This window comes from Rhinolophus hipposideros, assembly GCF_964194185.1.
Source record: "Rhinolophus hipposideros genome assembly, chromosome: 2".
Lineage (NCBI taxonomy): Eukaryota > Metazoa > Chordata > Mammalia > Chiroptera > Rhinolophidae > Rhinolophus > Rhinolophus hipposideros.
The window spans coordinates 50540566-50563512 of record NC_138048.1 but is presented as its reverse complement, the minus strand read 5'-3'; the positions used below and the strand labels follow the sequence as shown (position 1 = coordinate 50563512).

General features: G+C 44.2%; 1 protein-coding gene across 4 annotated transcripts in view; it reads left to right on the top strand.

Annotated features, from left to right (window-relative positions):
• HEG1 (heart development protein with EGF like domains 1) overlaps positions 1–22947 on the top strand; it is a 94615-nt gene that overhangs the window by 33231 nt on the left and 38437 nt on the right. For all 4 annotated transcript variants that reach the window (XM_081068745.1, XM_081068744.1, XM_081068746.1 and 1 more), the window contains exons 2-9: positions 3824–4111; positions 5824–6120; positions 11707–12060; positions 12946–13287; positions 16500–16784; positions 17457–18797; positions 21139–21255; positions 21873–21992. In XM_081068745.1, coding sequence (XP_080924871.1) covers positions 3824–4111; positions 5824–6120; positions 11707–12060; positions 12946–13287; positions 16500–16784; positions 17457–18797; positions 21139–21255; positions 21873–21992 — 3144 coding nt within the window. The remainder of the gene's footprint in view (positions 1–3823; positions 4112–5823; positions 6121–11706; positions 12061–12945; positions 13288–16499; positions 16785–17456; positions 18798–21138; positions 21256–21872; positions 21993–22947) is intronic.

The following is a 22947-nucleotide window of genomic DNA, read 5'->3' as shown; positions in this document are numbered from 1 at the left end:
ATTTGAGATGTAATTTATATACCATAAAATTCACCCTTTTGGAGTATGTAATTCAGTAGTTTCTAGTGTATTCACAAGGTTTAGAACCACTTTTACACACATCCTTGGCTTGAGGTTTAGACCACACAGGTGTGGTAAGCTTGTGCTTCACATGAGGGTCAGCTTTATGGTTACAAATTCTTGGGTGAGATTTATTTTTCTTTCATCTAAGACCAAGATTGAAGGGCCAGCTTGTTTCTGTTTCCTTACACCGAACGTATAGCCCTGGTCCCAGCTTTCCACAGGAGTTTCCTGTCAGATACCCTCCTTGAGAGTTTTGTCTGCTCTCTCCTCCATCCTTGTGGCGAGCAGACCAGAAGTTGAAGGTCACAGAAGTTGAGTAGAGATGCCTCAGGGCAGCTGCGGGCTTCAGAGTTAGCTCACCTCCCTGAATCCCTCTCTGAATTCCAGCTCTCAGTTCATTTTTGGCCTCAGAAGATTTGATTCTTTACTTACTTGTCAACTCAGCAACATTTAGAAATATTGTTTTAAAATATTTTATTCAGCATTTTTCGTGGCCGAGTTATCAGGATACTGCAGGACTATTGTCTGCCTTTTAGTTTTGTTTATAGTGTGCGTTTTTGTCTTCTTGCATCTTCAGTCAGCCCTCCAGGGAGAGAGTGTGGGTCAGTGCTGGCCATGTCCTGTCTTCACATGGCCATTCTTTTCCTTTTGGAGACTGCAGTGAAATTCCGTGGCTTGACTGGGGTCTGGGACTTCTACTCCTTGTCCTTAAAGAAGGAGACGTTGCTGCTCTCTCAGGCCCAGCCACACTTGTCGTAGGTATAATAGAAGTATACCCCAAATTCATTTCCTTCCCTTTGCTTATGGCTTGCCTGCTTTGGGGCATGGGTTTTGAATCTCTTCCGCCTCCCCACAATCACTTTTTTTTTTAATATTGTCAGTCTTTTTCATTTTATTAGTTTCAGGTGTACAAAACAATGTAATAATTAGACATTTACACCCCTCACAAAGTGATACCCACCCCCAATCTCCTACTCCTCTGACATCATATATATGTCATATTTATACATTGTACATAATAGCTGTTCCAGTTCCATTGACTCTATTCCCTATGCTGTGCTCCACATCCTGTGACGATATATATATATATAGTCATAATCACTTTTTTCCTGGCTTCTGAGAATAATTTCTCTCATTGTGCCCAGTTGATCAAGAAGATAAAGAAAACATCCTCAAACCCTTTCTTTTACCTCCTCTCGGGAGGCAAGCTTGCCTTCACAGCTCAGCTAGGAAGAACAAAGGGAACATGTCCTATGGGTCATGTTCTACACCCCCAGAGTCTCAAGTTCAACTTAGGGACTTTGCAGCTACCCTTGGAAACACCCCTCTACATCCCGTTTCTGGATGAGTGTACGCCTTGCCTTTCTGGGGCTGGGCCCCAGAGGAGCCTAGATGCCTGGGCAACTTCCCTCCCCCTTCAGGAAGCTTCTGTTAATTATCACTTACAGGAAACAGAATAGGAAGCATGAAAACAGTAATCTCAAGGGATTGGGGGAGGAAATGATTCCCTTAGGAAAGTTTGTCAGTATCTCTTATGGAAGTTTTTATAATATAACCACCCATCCAACGCCACTGCTTCTGGTAGTAGACCAGAGTGAGAAAATTGAAAATCATTCATCTGGAATTGCACTGTCCAATATGGTAGCCACTAGCCAAATGTGGCCACTGAGCCTTACAGCATGGCTAGTAAAATTCTCACAGGATTTTAAAGGTTTAATACAAAAAATGCAAAATATCTCAGTAATTTGTAATATTAATTAGATAGTGCAATGATACTATTTTGGATATAGTGGGTTAAATAAAATAGTTATTAAAATTTCATCTTTTTTTTCTTAAATGTGGCTACTAGAAAATGTAAAGATACATTGGTGGCATGCATTTGTGGCTCACTTTATACATCTCTTGGCCAGTGCTGAGCTAGGAGGTAACTTGTTCCATTTGGAAGTGTGTGTGTACGCGCGCACGTGTTTGCGCTATATTTTGAGTCTGTCTGTTCTGCCTGCAGCCTCTACTGGTCAGATGGTTGGTCATTTCTGCCTGACTCATGTAGATAGAAACGATTTCATTCATTGCCACAGAGGTTTCTCAACAGTGCCCATGGCTCCCAGCACTAAGCAGAAAGAAAAATATCATTCCCAAAGAGAGAAAATCAAAATGGGTTTTTCAAGGAGCAGTGGAATCAGCAGTAACTTCACATGGTCCTCGTCCTCATCCTTGTTTTCTCTAGAAACTCACTCAAGTCCATGCCCCAATTAGCGCATGCGTTCCATGTTCACGTCTGTAGTAGTTTGGATGTACAGGGCCATAGCTCTTAGAATGCTGTTTGCTTTTTTATCTCCCAGGGGCTGCCACCCCAGGAGTGGCCTGCCTGGCTCTGACTTCCAAGCTGTGGCCGTAACGTGTAGACTTCTCCAGAGTCTCCAGACGGGCAGCCTTCGAGGCTTGGACTTGGGTGTCCCACCCACCCAGACTCTGAACCCCCTGCCTTGATAAATGACACTTGATAAATGACACTTGATACCCCAAGATGATTTTCCGCTGTGCCCAATTTTACCCTCAACTTGAACTTCATCCTCACGTTTCAAACTAATGCCCTCTTTGCTATCATCTTGGGTGAAGTAAATAATCACTTAAAATTTTTTTCTGACTAATATAAATACATTCCTAATTTATAAACTTCAAGTTTTAACAGTCCATATTAATAAGCAACATTTCCTCAGCACCCCTGAACTAGAAATAAGGCAGAATAGGAGGATTTGCTCTAACGCTCCTCTCCAGCACATTATCTTCCAGCTGAGCACAGGTGCCTGGTGACTGGCAAGGGACATGACCGCTCTGGGCCTTCTTTGCCACCCGTGCAAAGTGGGGGCGATCCTAAGAGCATCTACTTCCGACATTGTGCAAGGCCTGAATGGAGGGGTGCATGCTAAGCGCTCGCGTCAGTGTTTGGCACGGACACACACAATTGCTATTACTATTTCTTTTTTTAACAAAACGAGATCGTGTTCTAAATGCTATTTTGAAGCCTGTTGTTTTTACTCAATGATACCTCTAGAATATCTTTATTTTATCTTATAGCATCATTTTAATGACCTTTTAATACCTTTTCATGTGGATATACGGCACCTGGTTTCATTGATCTGCTGTAGGATTTTTAGGTTCTTCCTTTCCTCCTTCTCTTCTCTTCCCTCCCTCCCTCCCTCCCTATAAAGTTACTGCATCAAACTTATTTACATCTACTAAGGTTTGGTAATATTGCCAAACCCTTCATGAAGTTTTCCGGAATTGTGCATGTCCCACCTCCGGCCTGTGAGAACAGGTGTCAGGATTAAAAGCTGACAGCTTTTACCGTCTACCACCAAGAAGGCACAGTTCACAGCCTTGCTACTAATGAAGAGCTTCCTTCCCTCCACTCACATCTGACCTTCGTCTGCCCACCCCCCTCTTTGAGCCTGCCCAGATGCCAGAGATTCAAGTCCTCTTCCCTGAGCCCCACGTTGATCTCTTTTTATCAGTCTTCATAATTCTGTAAAATTTCCTCTCACTGTAAAATTTAATCCTATGTACTATTGTTGCTTCATAATTTCTTCCACTAAATTACAAGAATAATTACTGTGGGGGGTGGGGAAAGAAAGGTGAAATTATTCTACTTGAGTCCACTTCCTTATTAATATATCTGCTCATGGGGTTGTTTCTGAAGGTTTTCTTCTTTTTGCAAAAGTCAGCAAGTTCTCACTGATCCATTTTCTGATTGTTTCAGCTACTGTAAGGAACCATTGGGCAGAAAACAACACTGAACCCCACATAGAAAACATCACCTTTGCTCAGAATCAAGTGGACTTTTCCACCGTGGCTTCCAAAGAAGGTGTGATGGTTCAGACCCCCAGCAAGAGACATGCTTCTTCAGATGCTCCAGAAAACCTTACTCCCCAAACTGAAACAGCACATGCTAGAGGAAGAAACAGCTCTTCGAGGAGAACAAATGTCACCGTTTCCCCTGTTGGGCCTGCGATAGCGACAGCTCTGACTTCCCAAAGCAGCACCTTAGGTCAGTTTATGCTGCTGATGCTCATTCCATTCATGTATGTCCAGTCCTAGAAAACAAAATTTCTGCCAGTCTCCCCCTCCCCCGTCCTGCGCCTCAATATCCATTTTCGGGTCCTGGACTGAGGCTCAGTCCTGTGACTTTGGCTCCATCTGTGGCACACTGTGGGTAGCAGGTATAAGTATAGACCTGACAAGGGTGCAGATTTGCTGAGAGGCCTGTCCAATCCCGTAGAACGTGTCCTCCATGACCAGTCTGAATGCAAGCAGCATCCAGCTATACTGCCACACACTGCAGTCTCAGAGGTACCAGGACTGGTGGGCTGCGTGGTTGCATGTTTGAGTTGAAGTGGCTCAAATGGTGGTTCTTGCTCCAGATTGTACAGCTAGTGGTTTGCTACTTTTACTGTAAGATGTGAAGAAGGGGCTGGGTCTGGATCAGCAAGATTTGATTGAGGAAGGGAAGACAAAGAAGTCTAGCATTGATTAGTTCCCTACTGCATACCAACATGTCTAATCTCTCAGTTCTCACAGCAAGCCGGTGAGGTCACATTATTCTCCTGTTAGGAATTTGGAAACTGCAGCTCAGAGAAGTTAATTCATCCATCGGGTGCAGGTCAAACAGCTCACACGTTTCAGAGCTGGGATTTGAGCCTGTGTCTGTGTGTCTGAGCCAGGTGGAAGGGTGGCTGAGGAATGGGTGCCCCGACCATGTGGTGAAGACACAGAGGAGAAAGCATGGGCTTCTTACGGAGCTTCCAGGCCGGCATCCTCCCTTGAGGGAAGGTGTAAGTCGCATACAGAGTAGAGGAGCCTCAGGTAGAACAGTTGTGTGGATGGCATTAGGGACAATCACGGAGGACTTTAAAGGGCTGACAGTTTAAATTTGGTGTGGTGGGATGAGTCACCTAAGGTTTTTGAACATGGCAGTGACATGATTAAAGCAACTTTGGGGAGGACTCACCTGGTAGACAGGTGTAAGATATCTGGGTGGGAGATGGGACAGAGAGAGCCTGGAGTCAGGGACCACCCAGGCAGACACAGAAATCCAGACACCAGGTGCTAAAATACGGCCTGGTGACCTCAGGGTTGGAGAGGAAGAGACTGATAAAGACTCTTCATAAAAGGGAGATGGATAGGACTTGGTAACGTAGAGCATGAAGCCATCCTAAAAGTAGAGGAGGAAGCCATCAAAGATGCCCCATGGCTTCACACCTTAGTGACAGGAGGTCTGGTTGGGCGCTCAATTCTGTAAAGAGTATGTATGAAAGTATTTTATGTCCCATTCATGACTAATGGAGTTAGAGCTTAGAAACTCTGCACATGATGCTGCCTGGGTTTGTTCATCCAGATATTGGAAATTTTGTTTATGTTGGATTCAAGTAAATTCTGGAACCAACTTTGCGAACTGTGAGTGATGAGTCATGAGGATCAAAAACTGATCTCTGATCCCATATCATCTGATACTTAACTTCCTTGTGTTGGTTTTCTGATAATTTTACCACAAGATGCCAAGTCTTTGTGAAATCTAAAAACATTCTTTGTCTTAGTTTGTGGTCTCTCGTTCAGGGGTTAGCTTTTCATAGAATAAATAATTGCTCCTGATTTCTTCTCATGTCTGTATATTTTATAGAGGTCAGAGCTGAGCCCACTAAAGATTATTCAGACATTTGGAGGTTGACTGGTGGAATTTTAATTGTTGCCGTCTGCTTTCAGCCTTGGGAAGGCTTTACCTGCCATCTAGCAGTGCAGGGTCAGAAGGAAGAAGTGCCCCTTCTCAAACAGAGAGCAGAACATCTCGGGGTTCCCTGGCGAGGGGGAAGGGGCTCCCCGAAGAAATGACTGCGTACACCCAAATGGCCACTTCTGTTTTGAGCCAGTCGTCTCTTCCTACTTTGGAGATGGGAGAAGAGACCACACTCTCCAGGAAGAGAGATTCCCCAGGCCCAGAGCTCTTCTGGCTGCGTTTCTCTAGGACAGCGGCTTCCACCCCTCCCTCAGGTCATTCCCCAGGTAAGTAGTCCTACCCAGCTTAGCATTCTGAAGTCATTCTGAATATAAATAAATAGGCATGTGTAACTAGACGTACTCGGCACAGGGGCTAAGGGGAGAAGACATTAAGCATGAATGCAAAGTATTTGGGGTAAATTTATGTCAGTATTGAAGTTCATCTTTAAAATATGTTTTCTGTAACTGTATAAGGAGGAAAGTAATAGTTGGTCTGGTGGCTGCTCCCCTACACACACACACACACACACACACACACACACACACACACACACACAGCAAAGACTAAGTGTTGGTGTGTATTCTTGCACAAGAGGCCATGTTCTGGGGTGAATGAAAGGACAAGCATTACGTCATTTGATTAGGAGTTAGATTTGTGTTTCTTCATTATTGCAAAAGTGTTACTTTCAGTGGCAAAGATAACATAGACATACATTTTTCTAGGCCATCATTTAAAAAAAAACAAAAAAACAAGGCTGTGGGGGTGGAGCACTCACCTCTTTGCCATCCCAGTTGCTAGTCATCAGTTCAGTCTCCTCTCAGGTATTTCCATCTCCAGGAAGCCTTTCTTCAACCCTCGGTGCCAATCCCCTTGTCACATTAGCTTATCTAAGCCTGTCTGCCCAGAGAGATTGTAATCCCCTTGAGGACATAGGCTGCATTTATCACTTCTCATCAGCCCCCCACTGCCCAAGAACGTGGTGCATTTGATAAGTAATGGGGATTAGCGTGTGCCCAAATATCACGGGGTTCACCTGGCCATGGGCCAAAGAGAATGTGGTACACTCTGCCCCTTTTTCTCTTCTCTGAGGTTTTATTCAGTCAGTGCCTGCTGCCTGTGTCTTCATCCCCATGCCATAGGGAGCAGGACAGAGAGGGTTGGAAATATTCTTGGGAAATGGAGGTTAGGTTGCTTTAGAAATTGCCATTTTAAAATTTTTAGAGGTCGGTGGTTTTTAGAAGTACTTGGCAAGACTGGGGATTTGGGTTTACGTCATCAAAGCAAAAAACGAACCCAGAGGTCCTTTCTGGAATGCCTATTGAAAGCCACCAGTTCCTCTTCCGTATACTCTGTGCACCGTTTCCTGCTGACTAGTATGTATATAGTTTATGATTTGTGTTTTTCGGAGATTGCTTTTTAAAATTATTCTTAAACATTGGTTAGATTGGCTAAAAGCTATGATCCTTTCCAGCTTCGAAGTTCTGTGGTTCAGTGATTTACAAGCAGCTTTACTAAGTGGTGGAAAGGAAGCATTTTCGAGGAAGCTACACTTTGGTTCTGGTCAGGGTCATTCACTATTTATAATTTAAATTCAACCCACTACTGTGGCGTATTTGAAAATCAGCCTATGTTTCCAACTTTACTGCACTTAACTCTGTAGTTCCCTATAGTTTTCAATATTAAAAAAATAATTGATCCTCAAATTCCTTGGGCGTTCATCATGTTAGAACCTTATACTTTTAATTTTTGAAGAGTTGTACCTTATCTTTCCCATTTCTTGAGTCTTTCATGGAGCATTTCTCTTCCTTCTCAGTGAACTGGGTGTTCTGTGATAGGTCCCACCTCCCTCTTTGATGCTACAGAGGGCTTTGGGTGCTGTTAAATGAAGGGATAGCAAGGCATCCAGGAACATCTGGATTCTGCCTGCCAGCCTCCTCTCCTCCCTGCCAGATGCAGAGGGGACATGCACGAGGACCCGAAGCCACATGGGAAGCAAAATTCTGCCTTCTTTTTAAAGCTGAGCTCATACCTGCTAACCGGAGCCCTGGTAGACCTCCTTCCTCCCGTGAAATCTAAATCTTAAGATTTTGCTATCCCTTTCTGACCAGGCAGGAGTGCTGAGCAGGCCAGCAGGACGTGCCAGAGGCAGACCTGAGACCCCCCAGCCCCGCTGGCCACTCTGTAGCAGAACGGAAGTGAAGAGAGAGCGGCAGGGGTGTGTGACTTTTTACACTTGGCCACTCCATGCATGCAGTAGTCAGTGTGACCCAGGGAAAGCCCTGGCACTTAGACCAGTCAGATGAGTGCTGTTTTTTACTAAGTGAGTGCTGAGATGGCCAGCAAGGAACCGGGCCTGGAGAGGATGGAGCTCCTTATTGGAAACATGAGGGGATTAGATCAGATGATCCTAAAGATGCTTTCTAATTCCTGCATCTGTTATTACAAACACACCAGCCTTTGTATTGTGTGCCTCCTTTCCCGCTTACTCTGCTACACAGAAACACCCACACAGCATAACCTCTTCTGAGGCTTGGGGAGTCAGGAGTTACCTGCTTCCAAAAATAAATCGCATGCCAATAAATATATATGTGCATGAAAGCAGGTACAGGCCCAAACAGCTATATCAGATTAAAAAATAGAGAGAGATCAGAAGCCATTTGAAAGGATTTTTCTTGCTGCTTTACATCTTTTGCTGCTTTATATCTTTCTATGCTTTGCATATTTTCTCTAATGACCATGTACTATTTGATCATTAGGAGAAAAGGTAAGTAAAGCAACTAACAGGGAAAAAAGTTCTCATTTGAGGTGGAAAGAGATATGTGTATGTTGAATTGTGTGAGAGCAGTTACAGTGGAGCTCTAAATTTAGTACTGAGCTTCCTGGAAACCAGGGCACAAAGGGAAACTGGGTGGGGCATGAGATTTTTGTCAGATAAGGTTAGTATACAGTTTTACCCATAGGCATAAGTGTTTTGGGGGCAGTCCATTCTAAGAGGAAAATTTACCTAAGGAATGTGGAGAATCATAATAGAAAATGCCATCAATTGCTGTTTTGTGGAAATTGTGCTAATGTTCTTTAAAAGGTGATATTTTATATAGATTGTCGATAGGAGCTCAGAATGTAATAATGGCTCTCAACTTATGAAAGTCCTTCTGTGGGTAGCTGAGCTCCTGTGGCCCAGGTAAATTGCTTTGTGGTGATTTCACTTTGTAAAAGGAAGAACATAAATAACTCAGAAGACTGTAGATTTAGCATATCTTTCTCAAATATCAGCTGCTTCAGCTAGATTTCTGGCACGTTCTGGGTCGCAGTCAAGCCAAGGTTGATCATTCTGTTGCATGCCTGATGCTTCAGTGTGTGCCGTGATCGGAGACTCACCTGTGTACTCGTACTTCTTCCAGATTAGTCGTTGGCCTGTCCACCTCCTGTAAGAAAGATTAGGGAATTTGGATGGTTTCTGCTCCCAAATGGATGGTCTTCCCATTTCTGAGTGGCTGCTGTAAGGGTTAGAAATGAGCAAGGATGGGCAGCTCTTTAACAGTCAATAGTGTTGGCCTGTTAATTAGAAGCATGGTAAAGTTCCCGTAGATGTCATTAGCAGGTGCTCATTTGGTGGTATGAGTGGGGACTGTAGATGAGTTTGACCAAACATTTCCTCCTTTTATTAAGAGGCACCAGCTCTGCAGAAGTCTTCACACTACTTCCAAGCTTTGCTGTGAGAATTAAACGAGATTAGGTATACAAAGTACTTACTTAAGCACAATGTATAAATGTGGGTATAAAGTACTGGCACATCATAATTGGTTGGTAAATAGCAGCTTTTAATAATGATAACAACCAGACGATGAAGCAGATGTCCCACGGAGCCCTTCGGGGTCGCGGAAAACACAGCAGTTTTCCTTTTGTGACTGTCAGCATTTGGGAATTTTGTAATTGTATTTCTGTGGCCACTGATTTATTGGACTCAGGTGTTCAGGCTGAGTCCAGTATAACTGCCACTGTACATTGAATCGATGAAATAATGCAGTTTACTGGGAATAAAAGTACCTTTGAAAGAGCACTCAGGCTATATTTTGGTGGATTTAGATCATAACTATAATGAAGTTAAGCTTGAGAAGCTACGTGGTTGAGTGGGAATTTGGGATGTATCTATAATTTTTCTTTCTTCCTTTCTTCCTTCCTTTCTTCCTTCCTTTCTTCCTTCCTTCCTTCCTTCCTTCCTTCCTTCCTTCCTTCCTTCCTTCCTTCCTTCCTTCCTTTCTTTCTCTCTCTCTCTCTCTCTCCCTCTCTCTCTCTCCCTCTCTCTCTCTCTCTCTCTCTCTCTCTCTCTCTCTCTCTCTTTCTCTCTCTCTCTCTCTCTCTCTTTCTTTCCTTCCTTCTTTCCCTCCCCCCCCTTTTTCCTTCTTTCTCTTTCTGTACTAATGTGTTTTTGTTTTTTAGGTAAGCTGGGACTCTTTTTTTGTGTCCTGGTCTTTCTTTTCCCTTGTTTTAATTACTACTTGTATGGATTGCCTGCATCTTCATTAAGGTCCCATGCCCAGAACTGCGGGCTGTATTCTAGGTGTAGGCTGGTTCTACAGTTTGTACAACAGTAAGAAGAAACTGTGTTTTCTGTGCTCTCTCTCTCTCTCTCTCTCTCTCTAATTATATTTAATATTTGTGCTTTTGGTCACAGCTGCATATAGGACTGGTCTTCAAGGAACCATTTATAATGAGAATGTCCTTCTTCCCTTTCTGGATCATAATTAACACCTCAAAACCTTACAATATGAAATGTGGTAAAAAACTACAGTGAATATTTAAATTAAAACAATTTATTACAATGAAAGACACATTACCATTAATCCCCCTCAACATACTCCCCCTCACTTTGAACACACTTATCCCATTGTTCTTGCCACTTTCTGAAGCAGTTCTGGAAGTCCTCTTTCTTGAGTGTCTTTAGTTGAATTGTTGTGGCTGCCTCGATGTCCTGATTCGATTCAAAACATATACCTTTCATGATCATTTTGACTTTGGGGAAGAGCCAGAAGTTGTATGGTGCCAGATCCAGTGAGTAAGGTGGATGAGGACACACCGTAATGTTTTTATTTGACAGAAATTGCTGTACCAGAAGCGATGTGTGACATGGAGCCTTTCCATTGTGATCACTAAAGACAATGAATGCTGCTGCCGAGTGCCATCCAATGGAAAGGCAGGGATCTTCAATATGGGAAGTGGCACGTTGAACCTTAATAACAGTGTGTGACAAGTTTCAACTTTTTTGGTAAAGTCAGTCGGGGGTGAACTACAGTTGAGAGAAGGTATGTTTTAAAGCGTGCCCTAAATTATCCTCCATCATGACAACCTCCGTGTCACACATCGCTTCTGGTACATGGCAATTTCTGTCAAATAAAAACATTACAGTGTGTCTCATCCACCTGTCCTGTATAAGTTATAAGATGGAATTCAAGAGTAGAAGTTTTACCTTCCTCTATAAAAACCAAGGCAACTAATGGTCTAAAGCAGGGGTGCCCAAACTTTTTTCAACGGTTTTCACCAAGGGCCATATGCGGTAAAATACACAAACAGCCGGGCCACTCACTCGAGGTGAAGTACGTACTGCCTCACCTGGTTTATTTAAGTAAACTAAATATATTTTTGGAATTTGCTGCGGGCCAATTAACAATGGATTGTGGACCGTGGGTCTAAAGGCTCGAGCTAATGTCTTTTAGCTCTAGCTGAAGCTTTTCATTGTGTTTGGTGAAGGATCTATATTTGTCTACCAAAATGTAATAAACATTATTTGTATCTAGATTCATCCCTGATTTTATTAACCTCCCCCCGACTCCTGAGTACTCTTAAAGCATTTTTTTTTTTTTCCATTTTAGCTTCTGGAAGTATGGAGGAGCTAAACAACTCCGCTGCTCTCCGAAGCCCCTCAGTCAGTCAGACAAAGAGTGTGCATATTGCCACCACATTCCCCAGTGGTGTCCCAGGGGTGATCCAGTCTTTAGCTGTCAGTCTGGGACCCCTAAATGAGACAGAGACTTTCCCTGAGGATTCTGAAATTGCCATGACTTCAGCATCAGTCCATTCTTCACCCTCTGTGGCAGAATTGAGAAGAAACAGTGAAATAATCAGGAATCCAGGGGATGGGGAATTCAGGGAGCTGTCCACAGAAAATGGGCTTGGCCTTACATCTTCCAAGGTTTCAGTGGAATTTGGACAAAATGATTCCCCAAGTAAGTATTCAATTTTACTTCATCTATTATGGACATTTAAAAAATTGTTGGATTTTCTTAAGGGATCACTTCAAGTCCATTTGCAACCTCTAAAAAAATCGTGTTTCTTTAGATAACACCATCTCCTTTATCTAGTATACCACATTATAACTTTTTGATTTTCATCCTTAGGTGAATATTGTGAACAGGCTCCAACAGGCACCATTCCTCCCACTTTTTTATACATGAGGAAACTGGGGCTCAGAGGGTGTAAGCAGAGTTGAAACCTCAGCCTCTGAGCCGTCACTGTTGATTGCATCTTGTTGCTCTGCAACATTGCCTTCAAAGTGAGAACTGGCCTGCTCTTTGAAACTAGATTGAGTTATTTTATGTGCAGATCATCTTTAGAAATAAAATATGCAGATATAAATATATTCCCCAAATTCCCCGTTTTAATGTACTCCCTATAGTTTATTTTCTGTTTGCTATACTTCAAAATTAAAATAATATTTATTAATAATAGAACTGTTTTAGAAAAATGCTTCTGACTAAGCACTATATTTAGGCATATCATATTTATTGGGCATAATACACTCCCTCCCTTGATTGCTTTTGGGGAAAGAAAATAAAACACTCAAGCCTCTCAGTAACTCTGCTGCTTTACACATGCTGTTTAAAAGCTCCCCTCTTCACTTATGTTTATTTTTAGTATTGCTATCTTACTGACACTGGAGAGTTTTGAAATAATTATTTAGAATATAAAAATGCATGTCCGATTGCACATATAATAAATACTTCACAAGGTTTTCGCAAAGGGGATCTTTCCTCAGAGAGGACTCACGTCTCAGCTGTGGAGGGGTCTCTTTCACATCTGTGTAATGGCATTTTTTCCCTGATGCCTTGCAGTCTCGGAAGGACACCAGCTGGCCAGCAGCTCTGATGCAGCGAATGGAAGCCCCATGTCTCAAACTGAGACTGTACCTGGGTCAGTCCCATCTGTCAGAGGCAGAGAGCGCATTGCACACTGGTTCTTGACCAACACCAAGACATTCGCAGATGTGGCAGGAAGTTCCACTTCCTATCCTGAAGCTGTGAACTCTTCAGTCTTGACCCAGTTCTCAGCCTCTGCCCCACAGTCTAGAGGAAGCGATACAGCGCTGGGTGAACGGAGTTACTCTGAGCTGGCCACGGACTTGTCCTCATCCTCAGAAAGCCTGGAGTCCTCCGCACGACGCGGTGAACGCTCGAGTAGGTTTTCACCTCACGGAACTAGACCACAGGGAGGGAGCACAGGCTGATGAGGCTTATGGTCTTCTGTGGCATAGTAAGGCCATGCATGAATGAAATACTCCGTAGTCTCCTCCAGTTTCATTATTCCCAGGCCGTTTTTCTAGCTGGTTGCTACAGATATACCTGTATGTCCCCCAATTTTTTCTGGTACTTCTCCAAAGAGCTGCTGTTGCCACCTGCCTCTCCCGCATACAGCTCAGGGACTTCTGTCCACATTCTTCCACTCCCTACAGCCCACCCCACACCCATACCCACCTCAGTCACTCAGCTTCTAGAAGGTGGAAATACCACCTCGTGAGTGGTTGTTCACCCCAGGTCCAGGCATTCATTAAGAGAAACTCTTTCTCTTTTTAAAGTAACTTTATTGAGATGTAATTCGCATTTTATATAATTCTCCCATTTAGAGTATACAATTCAGTGGTTTTTAGTATATTCACGAAATTGTGTAACCATCACTACTATCTAATTCCAGAACATTTTCATCACCTCAAAGAGAAACCTGCTACTCATCCACAGTCACTCCCCTTTCTCTTCCTCCCAGGTTCTAGCAACCACTAATTTACTCTTTGTCTCTCTGGATTTGCCATATAGACAAATTTCTATAGCAATCCCATAGTATTTCATGTAAATGGAATCATATGATATGTGGCCATTGGTGTTTTTCACTTATTGTAATGTTTTCAAGGTTCACCACGTTGTAGCATGTAACAGTACTTCAGTCCTTTTCATGGCTGAATAATATTCCATTGTATGGATAGACCACATCTTTTTTTTATCCCTTTATCAGTTGATGAATGTGTAGGTTTTCCCCCCACTTTTTGGCTATTATGGATAATACTGTTGTGAACATTGCAGTATAACTTTTTGTATGGAAATATGTTTTCAATTCTCTTAGATTTCCAGGTTTAATAGTAATACTATTTTCAACCTTTTGAGGAACTGCCAAACTGTTTTCAAGACTGGCTGCACTATTTTATGTTCCCATCAACAATGTACAAGGGTTCCAATTTCTTTACATTTTTACTAACACTTGTTATTGTCCATCGTTTTTTATTATAGCCATCCTATTGGGTGTAAAGTGATATCTCGTTGTGGTTTTGATTTGCATTTCCCAGTTGAGTATCTTTTCATGTGCTCATTGGTCATTTGTATATCGTCTTTGGAAATGTCCATTCAGATCTTATGACTATTTTAAAATTGCGTTATTTGTCTCTCTCTTTTTTTTTTAGTTATAAGAGTTCTTTGTATATTCTGCATAGCATTCTTTTAGAGATATATGATGTGCAGGCATTTTTTTTCCATTCTGTGGGTTGTCTTTTCACTTTCTGGATGGTATTATTTGCAGCACAAAAGTTTAATTTTGATGAAGTCCAGTTTATCAATTTGAGAAAACTTTTGATGTTCCTTTTTAAGAATGTCTTTGGGTAACGTAAAAAACTATTCTCAGCAGGCTTGTCAATGTAAAATATACACTGACTAAAGCAAAAATGCATTATCGTATCAGTTAAACTTATAATCGGTTTACATTCTTACTTCTCCATCACTCTTCCCCCAGATGAGCATCCCAGTCGACGACGAAAATTAGCATTTATTAGTACTGATGTGATGTGACAAAGCATAAGCTTATCATGAAAGAATACCACATGTATGGGGAGAGGATATTCATGCTTTTTATGTCTGTTCATGGAAAATACATTATCTGTCTCCTAAACAAAAAGAATCATTTTCCACCCTCACAATTGTGGGGCTCAGAATTTTTACCTTTTCGAAAACCAGGAGCTTAGGTTCTGTAGCCTTTCCATCTCTCGGTACCCTTCGCTCTGCAGTTAATGCTCTGTCGGTTCATGTGGAAACTGTGGTCTTATGTGAGCAGATTGTGGGGTTCGGTTATAAAGTGCTAGAATAGCCTCGTTCCTGAAACCACCTCACTGTGGGTTAACATGATGCTTTATCCCCTTTCCTCTGAATTACCCAAAGCTGACTGATCCTACCATCCAGCCTGTCAGAGTTCTGAGCTCTTCCTTTTTCTGGATTCAGATGCAGCGCCTCTGTTTTAGGTCATGACACTCCACTGTGTTAAGGCTGTAAGCCTGACGGGGTTGTTTGCCTAAATTTCATCTAACAGCCTTTACGATCTCCCCATCCCAGGTGTTGTCCTCTTTGCCCTGGGAACTGGTGCTCAGATATGCTCAGCTCTTGGTGGACTTTCCATGGGTCTCATAAGCCCTCCAGCCTGAGTCAGGTTCCGTCTGTCCCTGGCTCCGGGCTTTCTCAGTGCTGCTACAAGTCACTGTATATCCCTGTCCCCACACTCATTCCTGTCTGTCAGTGAATGCACACCTGTCATGAAGTGAGCTTACCTAACCCTCAGCTTTACATCTGTTTTCCATCAAGGGGTGTCTTTGGGGTATCAAGAGCTCGCCTGGTCTGGGACTAGGAATAAGAACCAGGAAAAGAGCCTGTTTGCTTGTAGAGCCAGATTATGACGTATGTAGGCCAAGAAGAACTGGACCTCATTTCTATACCCAAGAAAGGAGGAAAGGACATTTATTCATGTATCACTTGTCCCTGTTCCATCCCCACCAAGGAAATAAATACATTTTAAAAAAGTAAAACAGAGCAAAAACCTTTAACCTCCTCTCACACGGCCATCTCTCACTGATGTGTTAGGACAAAGTATGAACTCTTAGGACAGGCCCTGTGTCAGTTCACGTATCACTGGTCCCAGCAGGAGGTGAAAGCCTTCGGAGTAATGTGGGCCTCTCTCCTGGGCCTTGTCAGAAGATCTAAAGCCCCAGTAGAGTGGTTAGTCTTTTGCCCACTGTTCACCTCCCCTGCAGCCACCTCCAATTTCCCCGACATAAACTCTATTAATTAAGTATCACCAAGCAGAAATACAGTATTGACCCTGTTCACTGAAGTAATAAACTTCCGCATAAATCTAGGTCGCCTGAACAGATAGGCCGATCCGCAGCTCCTCTTGAGGTTTCAGTCACTGATAGGCACCTGCAGAGAACACCACACGTTTTGGTTTTATGCGTTGTCGGAAAGCATAGGGAAGCGTTTGGGCTGACATAGCCCAGGAAGTGAGGCTTTTCCTGAGACTCCAGCACGATACCATTGCTCTTGCCTTGCATTGACCAGCCATCCCCTTTGCAATCTTCTTGTAGCCACTGAAGATAATCCTGAGCTGGGAGTCAGTGCCGACTCGCAGGAGGGGTCTGAGGGGACATCCGGAGCTCGCGTTCACAGCCCACACACTTCAGCTACTTTCACTGGAAACGGAGAGCGCACGTTGCGATCTCTCACCAACGGGAGCACAACATCTGGGGATATGAGGCGCTCTGCAGAGGCTCCCAGAGAAACAGAGAGTGCCACTCTGCACAGGAATGTGACTGCGACTGGTGACGCCCACCTGGTCTCCGGTTCACTGGCGTCCTCACGCGCTCTTGGAGGTGATGAGCAGAATCTCTTTCCACATTCCTTCAGCTCATCTGCCAATCTGCCCACGGTCCTGGGATGAATTAAGTTCGCTGTCCACCCAGGAAGTACTTGACAAACTCTTTACGAAGAGAACTTTCTGGGTTTTCTTACCTCTCCCCCACCCCCAACTTGCCTAGGGCATTGGCTACGTTGTCTGCCAGGATGCTTAAATAAAAGAGAACAGCCACTTTGTGACTAAGGCCAATCTCCTGGGAAAGAAATATCTCATTATACAGAATGGAATGTTGGGAGGGTTTTCCTTTTTCCATTTAGGCATAACAATTGTTCTATTTGGGGTCTTAAGAGCTTTTCAGATACCAGTTTGCTTTTATCAAACAAGGCATGTGGAAGGAATTTGGACCTGTTCCCTATTCTTGGGCTTCTGGTCCCACTTCTCTTTTATTACCATTTCCATTGCTGCTACCACACTCCTCACAGGAGGGTAAATCTGCTCGGCAGACTCTGACCTTCCTGCCTTCCATACTGTCTCTCCAGAGTGCTGGCCATTGAAAACCACCTCTCCAGAGGAAGTGTTTCACCCATGGGTGTTCATGGATGGGACACTTGAGAGTCTGTTTTACAGTGCATGCTCAGGAGACTGCTTATCTGTTTAGTTGACCTAACTTTAGTTTTTCCCTTTGCAGTCACTGGAATTAGCTACGATCAAGTGAGTGGCACTGATTTGGAACAGAGGACTTCCAGCGACCACATGGACCACACCTATGTCTCATCTCCATTCACCAAGGGAGAACGAGCACTGCTGTCCATCACCGACAACAGTTCGTCCTTGGACATAAGGGAGAGTTCGACCTCTTCTATTAAGATCTCAAACTCTTCACATTCAGACTATTCTTCCTCTTCTCAGGTTCAGACTGAAAGAAGTAGCATCTCATCCTATGGAGGGGAATATGCTCAGCCTTCCACTGAGTCACTGGGTTCAGCCAACCTTCCGTCCTACACACCCACCATGAATATGCCAAACACCTTGGTTCTTCTGGAAGCCGATACGGGGTCAGTTGGTGACTCATCTTCTTCGTCAGGGCCCCCTCTGCCCCTGGCCTCAGTGTCGCACTCCCACCATTTGTTATCCTCAACCTTACCATCCACCAGGGCCTCTGCTCACGGCTCCTCCCCTGATGCACCCACACCTTTGTTTTCCTCGCCACCACCTTTGCCAGTCTCCCTGACAGTCTCTTCCCCTGGCTCACCATCTGTGTCCCAGACAACCCTGCCACCTTCATTTTCTACCTTGGCCCCACCCAGGACAAGGGACACTTCTGTGACTGTGGTTCGGACACCGACAATGACATCATCTGTGGCAGTGCTCTCTAATACTCAGACAGCAGACCCAAAGAACCAGAGCAACCCCACACACAGGAAAATGGTTACGGAATCAAAGGCACCGAGCCTGGAGTCTCTGCCCACTGAGGACCCCGAAGCTGAAACAATGAGCTCTACTTCGAGGACCCCTCTGCTCCCCGTCTTCCCAGAGTCCTCCACTGAGCAAACCCTTCCAGCCACGAGCACCAGCTTAGCCCCAATGCCTCTAGCTTTGACAGCCACCACGCTCGAGGCCTCGCGTCCCCCTGTGACCACTCCCCGTCCCCAGTCAAGCACTGCCCCTCTGAGGCCTGGCCCCACAGCAGTACAGACTGTGGCCGGAAAACAGCTCTTGCCAACCAGCCCTGGAATTCTAGTGCCACAAATTTCAACAGAAAGTGCTGTCACCACCAAAAGGAGCCAGGTGCATACAGAGGCTGCTACCCGATTGATCCCCCTGACCGCTGTACCCACATCAGCACAAGTGTTGACCACAGGGCTTGGCGTTTCAGAACAGTACAGTCCGGCTTCACATGCCCTCAGAACGTCTCCTTCTCCCCAAACCGCACATGTTCCTACAGCTGAAGTGTTGCCTCCCAAACCCACCACCTTCCCTGCTCAGAGCAGCTCGCAGTCCCCATCGGCCCCGCCGTCGCCAGCCTCAGGTAGGATGCAATGGCACGCGCACGCGGAGAACAGCTTGGGCTGGGGCTGTGTGTGAATGTGTGGCGACGGCTGGTGTTTACAGTAGTCCAGTGTTTGCTTTGTGATCTCAAATGCTTCCTGTTGAAGCACTTGAGGCATAAAATAATGTCACAGTGGACCTCATTTTCTCACCCCTGAGTTACATAATTCTTGCTGAAGAAACAGAAGAAGACGCCATTGGCCGTGTGTGACATCAGCAGATGGTGCAATTGTAGCTTCTGATGCCTCGTAATCACACGGGCTTTCTCAAGCATGACCTTTAACTCTTCCAGGGCCACAGGGGGCAGTGATGCAGGAGTGGAGGGTAGAGAAACTGGAGTAAAGAAGCGTTAGGGGGCCTGTCTGTTATACACAGTGACAAGGGGTTAGCTCTAGCTCCCAGATCAGAATCCCGAGCTGCTGAGTCAGGCAGGCGGCTCCCCAGTCACCAGAGAGGCTTTCCTGGATCCAGGGGAAGCCCAGGCTCCTTGTTGCCCTCAGCTTGTGTTGCTAATTGATCAGTGTGGGTGGAGGGCCTTTTCAGGAAGAAGACTGATAAACTCATCTTGTCCCATACTGACTGTACAATAAGGGCTCCTTTGCAGTGTGCTTGAAATGATCTTTACATCCACCTTGATGTCCCTGGCACAAGGCAAATAAAGCCATCCGCGTGATTTTTTTTATCATGTAAGAAAAGGTAGAAGTAAGATGGTCTGTCTTTTGATGTCATGTTCAACACTGTGCATTTGACTTGTCCACACCCAGGAAAGGGAAACTGCTGTTGGTGACAGGGTAAAATGGAGACTGACATTCTGAAGGAAAAAGAAAAGACGAGAAATGCTTTGTGGTAACTGGAGCAGGGAGCTCTGTTAGTGGCAGAGTTCCGCCCAGTCAGCCATCAGCATGCTGGGATCTGGAGGGTCATAACCTCCCCACCCCCACCCCGCCCCACAGGGCAAGCATGCACCCGTGATTGCAGCACCTCTGAGAAATGAAAGGTGGATCCTTCTCTCCACAAGTGTGGGGCCCCTGCTCCAAGGTTCACAGGACTTCACTTCCAGTGCCCAATACCATCTATTCCAATACCATAGGGGACACAATTCACAATCTCTCTTAAAGCTGATTATGGCCGTTGCCATGGTAACTATAGGCGAGTATTAGGAGCATTATTACTGGCTGTTAGTATATTTTTTGTGATTGGGTCCGTGGGTACAGTATTTGGCTACATAGATGCTGAATTTAGACAGGTAATTTGGGGTAGTTCAAGTAGCAGTGAGGAATAGGAACCCCATGTTTAGGTGTACCCACTTGTTTTCGAGGTTATTCTTTTGGAGTTAGAACTCTTGATTTTTACCGTTTTCTTCTCATTGTACCACTGATTTTCTCCTTGGCGGTGATGCAGTTATTTTGTGGGTTTTGGCTTTTCTAAGTATGTGTCAGAAACCTTTATTAGGCAATTGTTATACAACTGAAGCGACAGTGCTGGTTATGCAGACCGAAACAGAGAGTTGTGGTCACTGCCCTGGGAGTCTGAGATGACATTGAGGCGTGTGTATCACGAGGCCTGGATGAATCACCCCCTGCTCATTGTTACATCACATAAAGAGAAGGCATTGCAGGGTTCAACTCTAATTGTTTTTCTAAACGATTGCACCATATGCAGAGGTCCACATATTATTCCATTTTGAGACTTTCTGATCAAGGGAAATCTTGCAGCAGGAGGGGGCTTGATGAAGGCCTTTTTCCCTCTTAACATGTGGGTGTTTGTTTTTTTTCTGTAAAAATAAGGAAGATTTTATTAACACCTTTTTCCAATATGAAAGCATTTAACATTTCTAGGCTGCAGATGTATTCCCCTGTTCAATCTGGGCCACCACAAAGGCAGAAAGCACGGGGATTTTTTTTCTTTCGCATCCTAGTGCAAACAAAAAGGACAACATCAGATTGTTCAAGTTCTGTCAGGGGATGCAGTCCCCTTTCACATGTCTTTTAAATGGGCCGCGAGTAGAATTTTCTAAATATCACAAAGGCTAGTTGTCCATCCTGAACAGAGTGACCGTTAAGCAGCATTGGGATTTGAACCAGGGCTTGCGTTCAGGGATCCCGTTGTCTGACACGTGTGTCTGTATATATGCAAGTGCCGGAATCCGGTCCCACCACGTCACTGCTGCGCCTCTTGGGAACCCATTCTATTTTAGTAGTGTGGCCCTGCAGGCAAGTAAACAGAATTAAGCTGGAATCAAATAGTAGCCAGGAGAATTAAATATTTACCTAGAGCTGCCTTTACATATTAACTGCTTTATTCCTGGAATGTGTTTTTAGTGAACAGCTGTGCCCCTAACCCTTGTCTTCATGATGGGACGTGCGTTGTGGACCCCAGCAGCCATGGGTATCGATGCGTTTGCTCATCTTCCTGGCAAGGGCATGACTGCAGTGTAGGTAAGAGGAACAGTCACCTCCAGGGGCCTACAAGGCAAGAGCACATTGAGCCAGGCCGTAAACACCTTTTTTCTCCAAAATGTAGGGGAGTAAGGTTTTTTTAAATTAATGTCCTGCTTGCTTAAGAGTTAGTGTGCTTATGTGTTGTCTGCAGAATAATGTCAGACAAAAGCACTGACAAGCCTCCACAGTCTGACTTGATTCTGAAGCTGCCCATGTTCCTGCCGCTACACTGGACCATCCCTGGCTCCCTAAACACCCCTAAGCTTTCCTGCCCCTGGCTTTCACTGTGCTGGTGCCACCAGCCCATGTCTGCTCGTGAAAGTCCTTCCAGTCTTAGTCCAGATGTTATTGGAAACAGCCCTTAATCCTTCCCCTCCTCAAAATCTGCTACTTTATCTGTCCTTCCAAATCCTGCCTTGTGTTTACACTTAGCTGTATACGTGGCTGCCTCCACCCTTAATAGGCTGGTAGCCCTGTGAAAACAAGGGTAGTGTCCTGCTCATCTCTGGGGCCCCACCACCCCTAGTGCCATTTGGCCCTTAGCAGGTGCTTACTGTACCGCGTTATGGTCTTGCCGTCTGATTCAGTCTGTCCTTGTTTTCTGTCCTCTGCAGATGTGAATGAATGCCTCTCGAACCCCTGCCCATCCCTGGCCATGTGCAACAATACTCAGGGATCCTTTACCTGCAGATGCCCAGTTGGGTACCAGTTGGAGAAAGGAATATGCAATTTGGGTAAGAGTCCATCTATCTTGGATTTTTTTTCTGCCCCACAGTATATTTGGCAAAGTAACATACGTTGTTTTTCTCCCTAATCAAAACCGTTATTTGTCCAACATATAAGTTTAAGGAACACAGAAAGAAGTGTAAGATGCTGCCTATTATTCCACCACTCAAAGATGTAGCACCTTATTTGAAACTTTTTTAATGTACATTATATCTTTATATAGTTGAAATCATGCAGTATTTGTACAAACTTTACATTGTAAGCATTTTCCCATGTTATTACAAACATCATACAAACTTCTTAACGACGGCATCAATATGCCATCATTTGTGCATAACACTGTTTGCTTACCCATTCCACCCCGCAGTTGGGAAAAAATATACATCAAAGGATATTCTAACCACATAGTAAAGAAATAACATTTTAGGGAATGAAGAAAGAGAATAAAACCCTGATTATCCTATCAAAATCACACATTCTTTTCATTTTTATTTTTTTTATTTTTTTTTTCATAAATTTATTTATTTATTAGTTTCAGGTGTACAAAACAAGGTAATACTTAGACGTTCATCATCCATATCCCTCACACTGTGAACCCCCCTCCCCCCATCCACCATCTCTTTTCATTTTTAAAAGCAGTCTTCACGTTCTTGTCCACAGGCAGATATATTTTTATAAAGTGTTGCCATAATCATACTGTACAATTTGTCATGTTTTGTTCCCCAGTTTGACAGTTTCATGAAGCTGGTGGGTTTTAGATATAATCACCATTTTACGGATTAAGAAGCAAACAACCCATGTGAAAACTAAGGCCCTGACAAGGTGCTAAGAGGCTGAGCTTATACAACTGCTTGATGAGAAGCCAAGCTTCCAGCCCACAGGTCCTCCTGTCACACAATAGTGTGTGAATCATAAAAGCTTTCTTGCACACAGGGTATAGCCCTGTGTTGGAGTGTTCAGTCC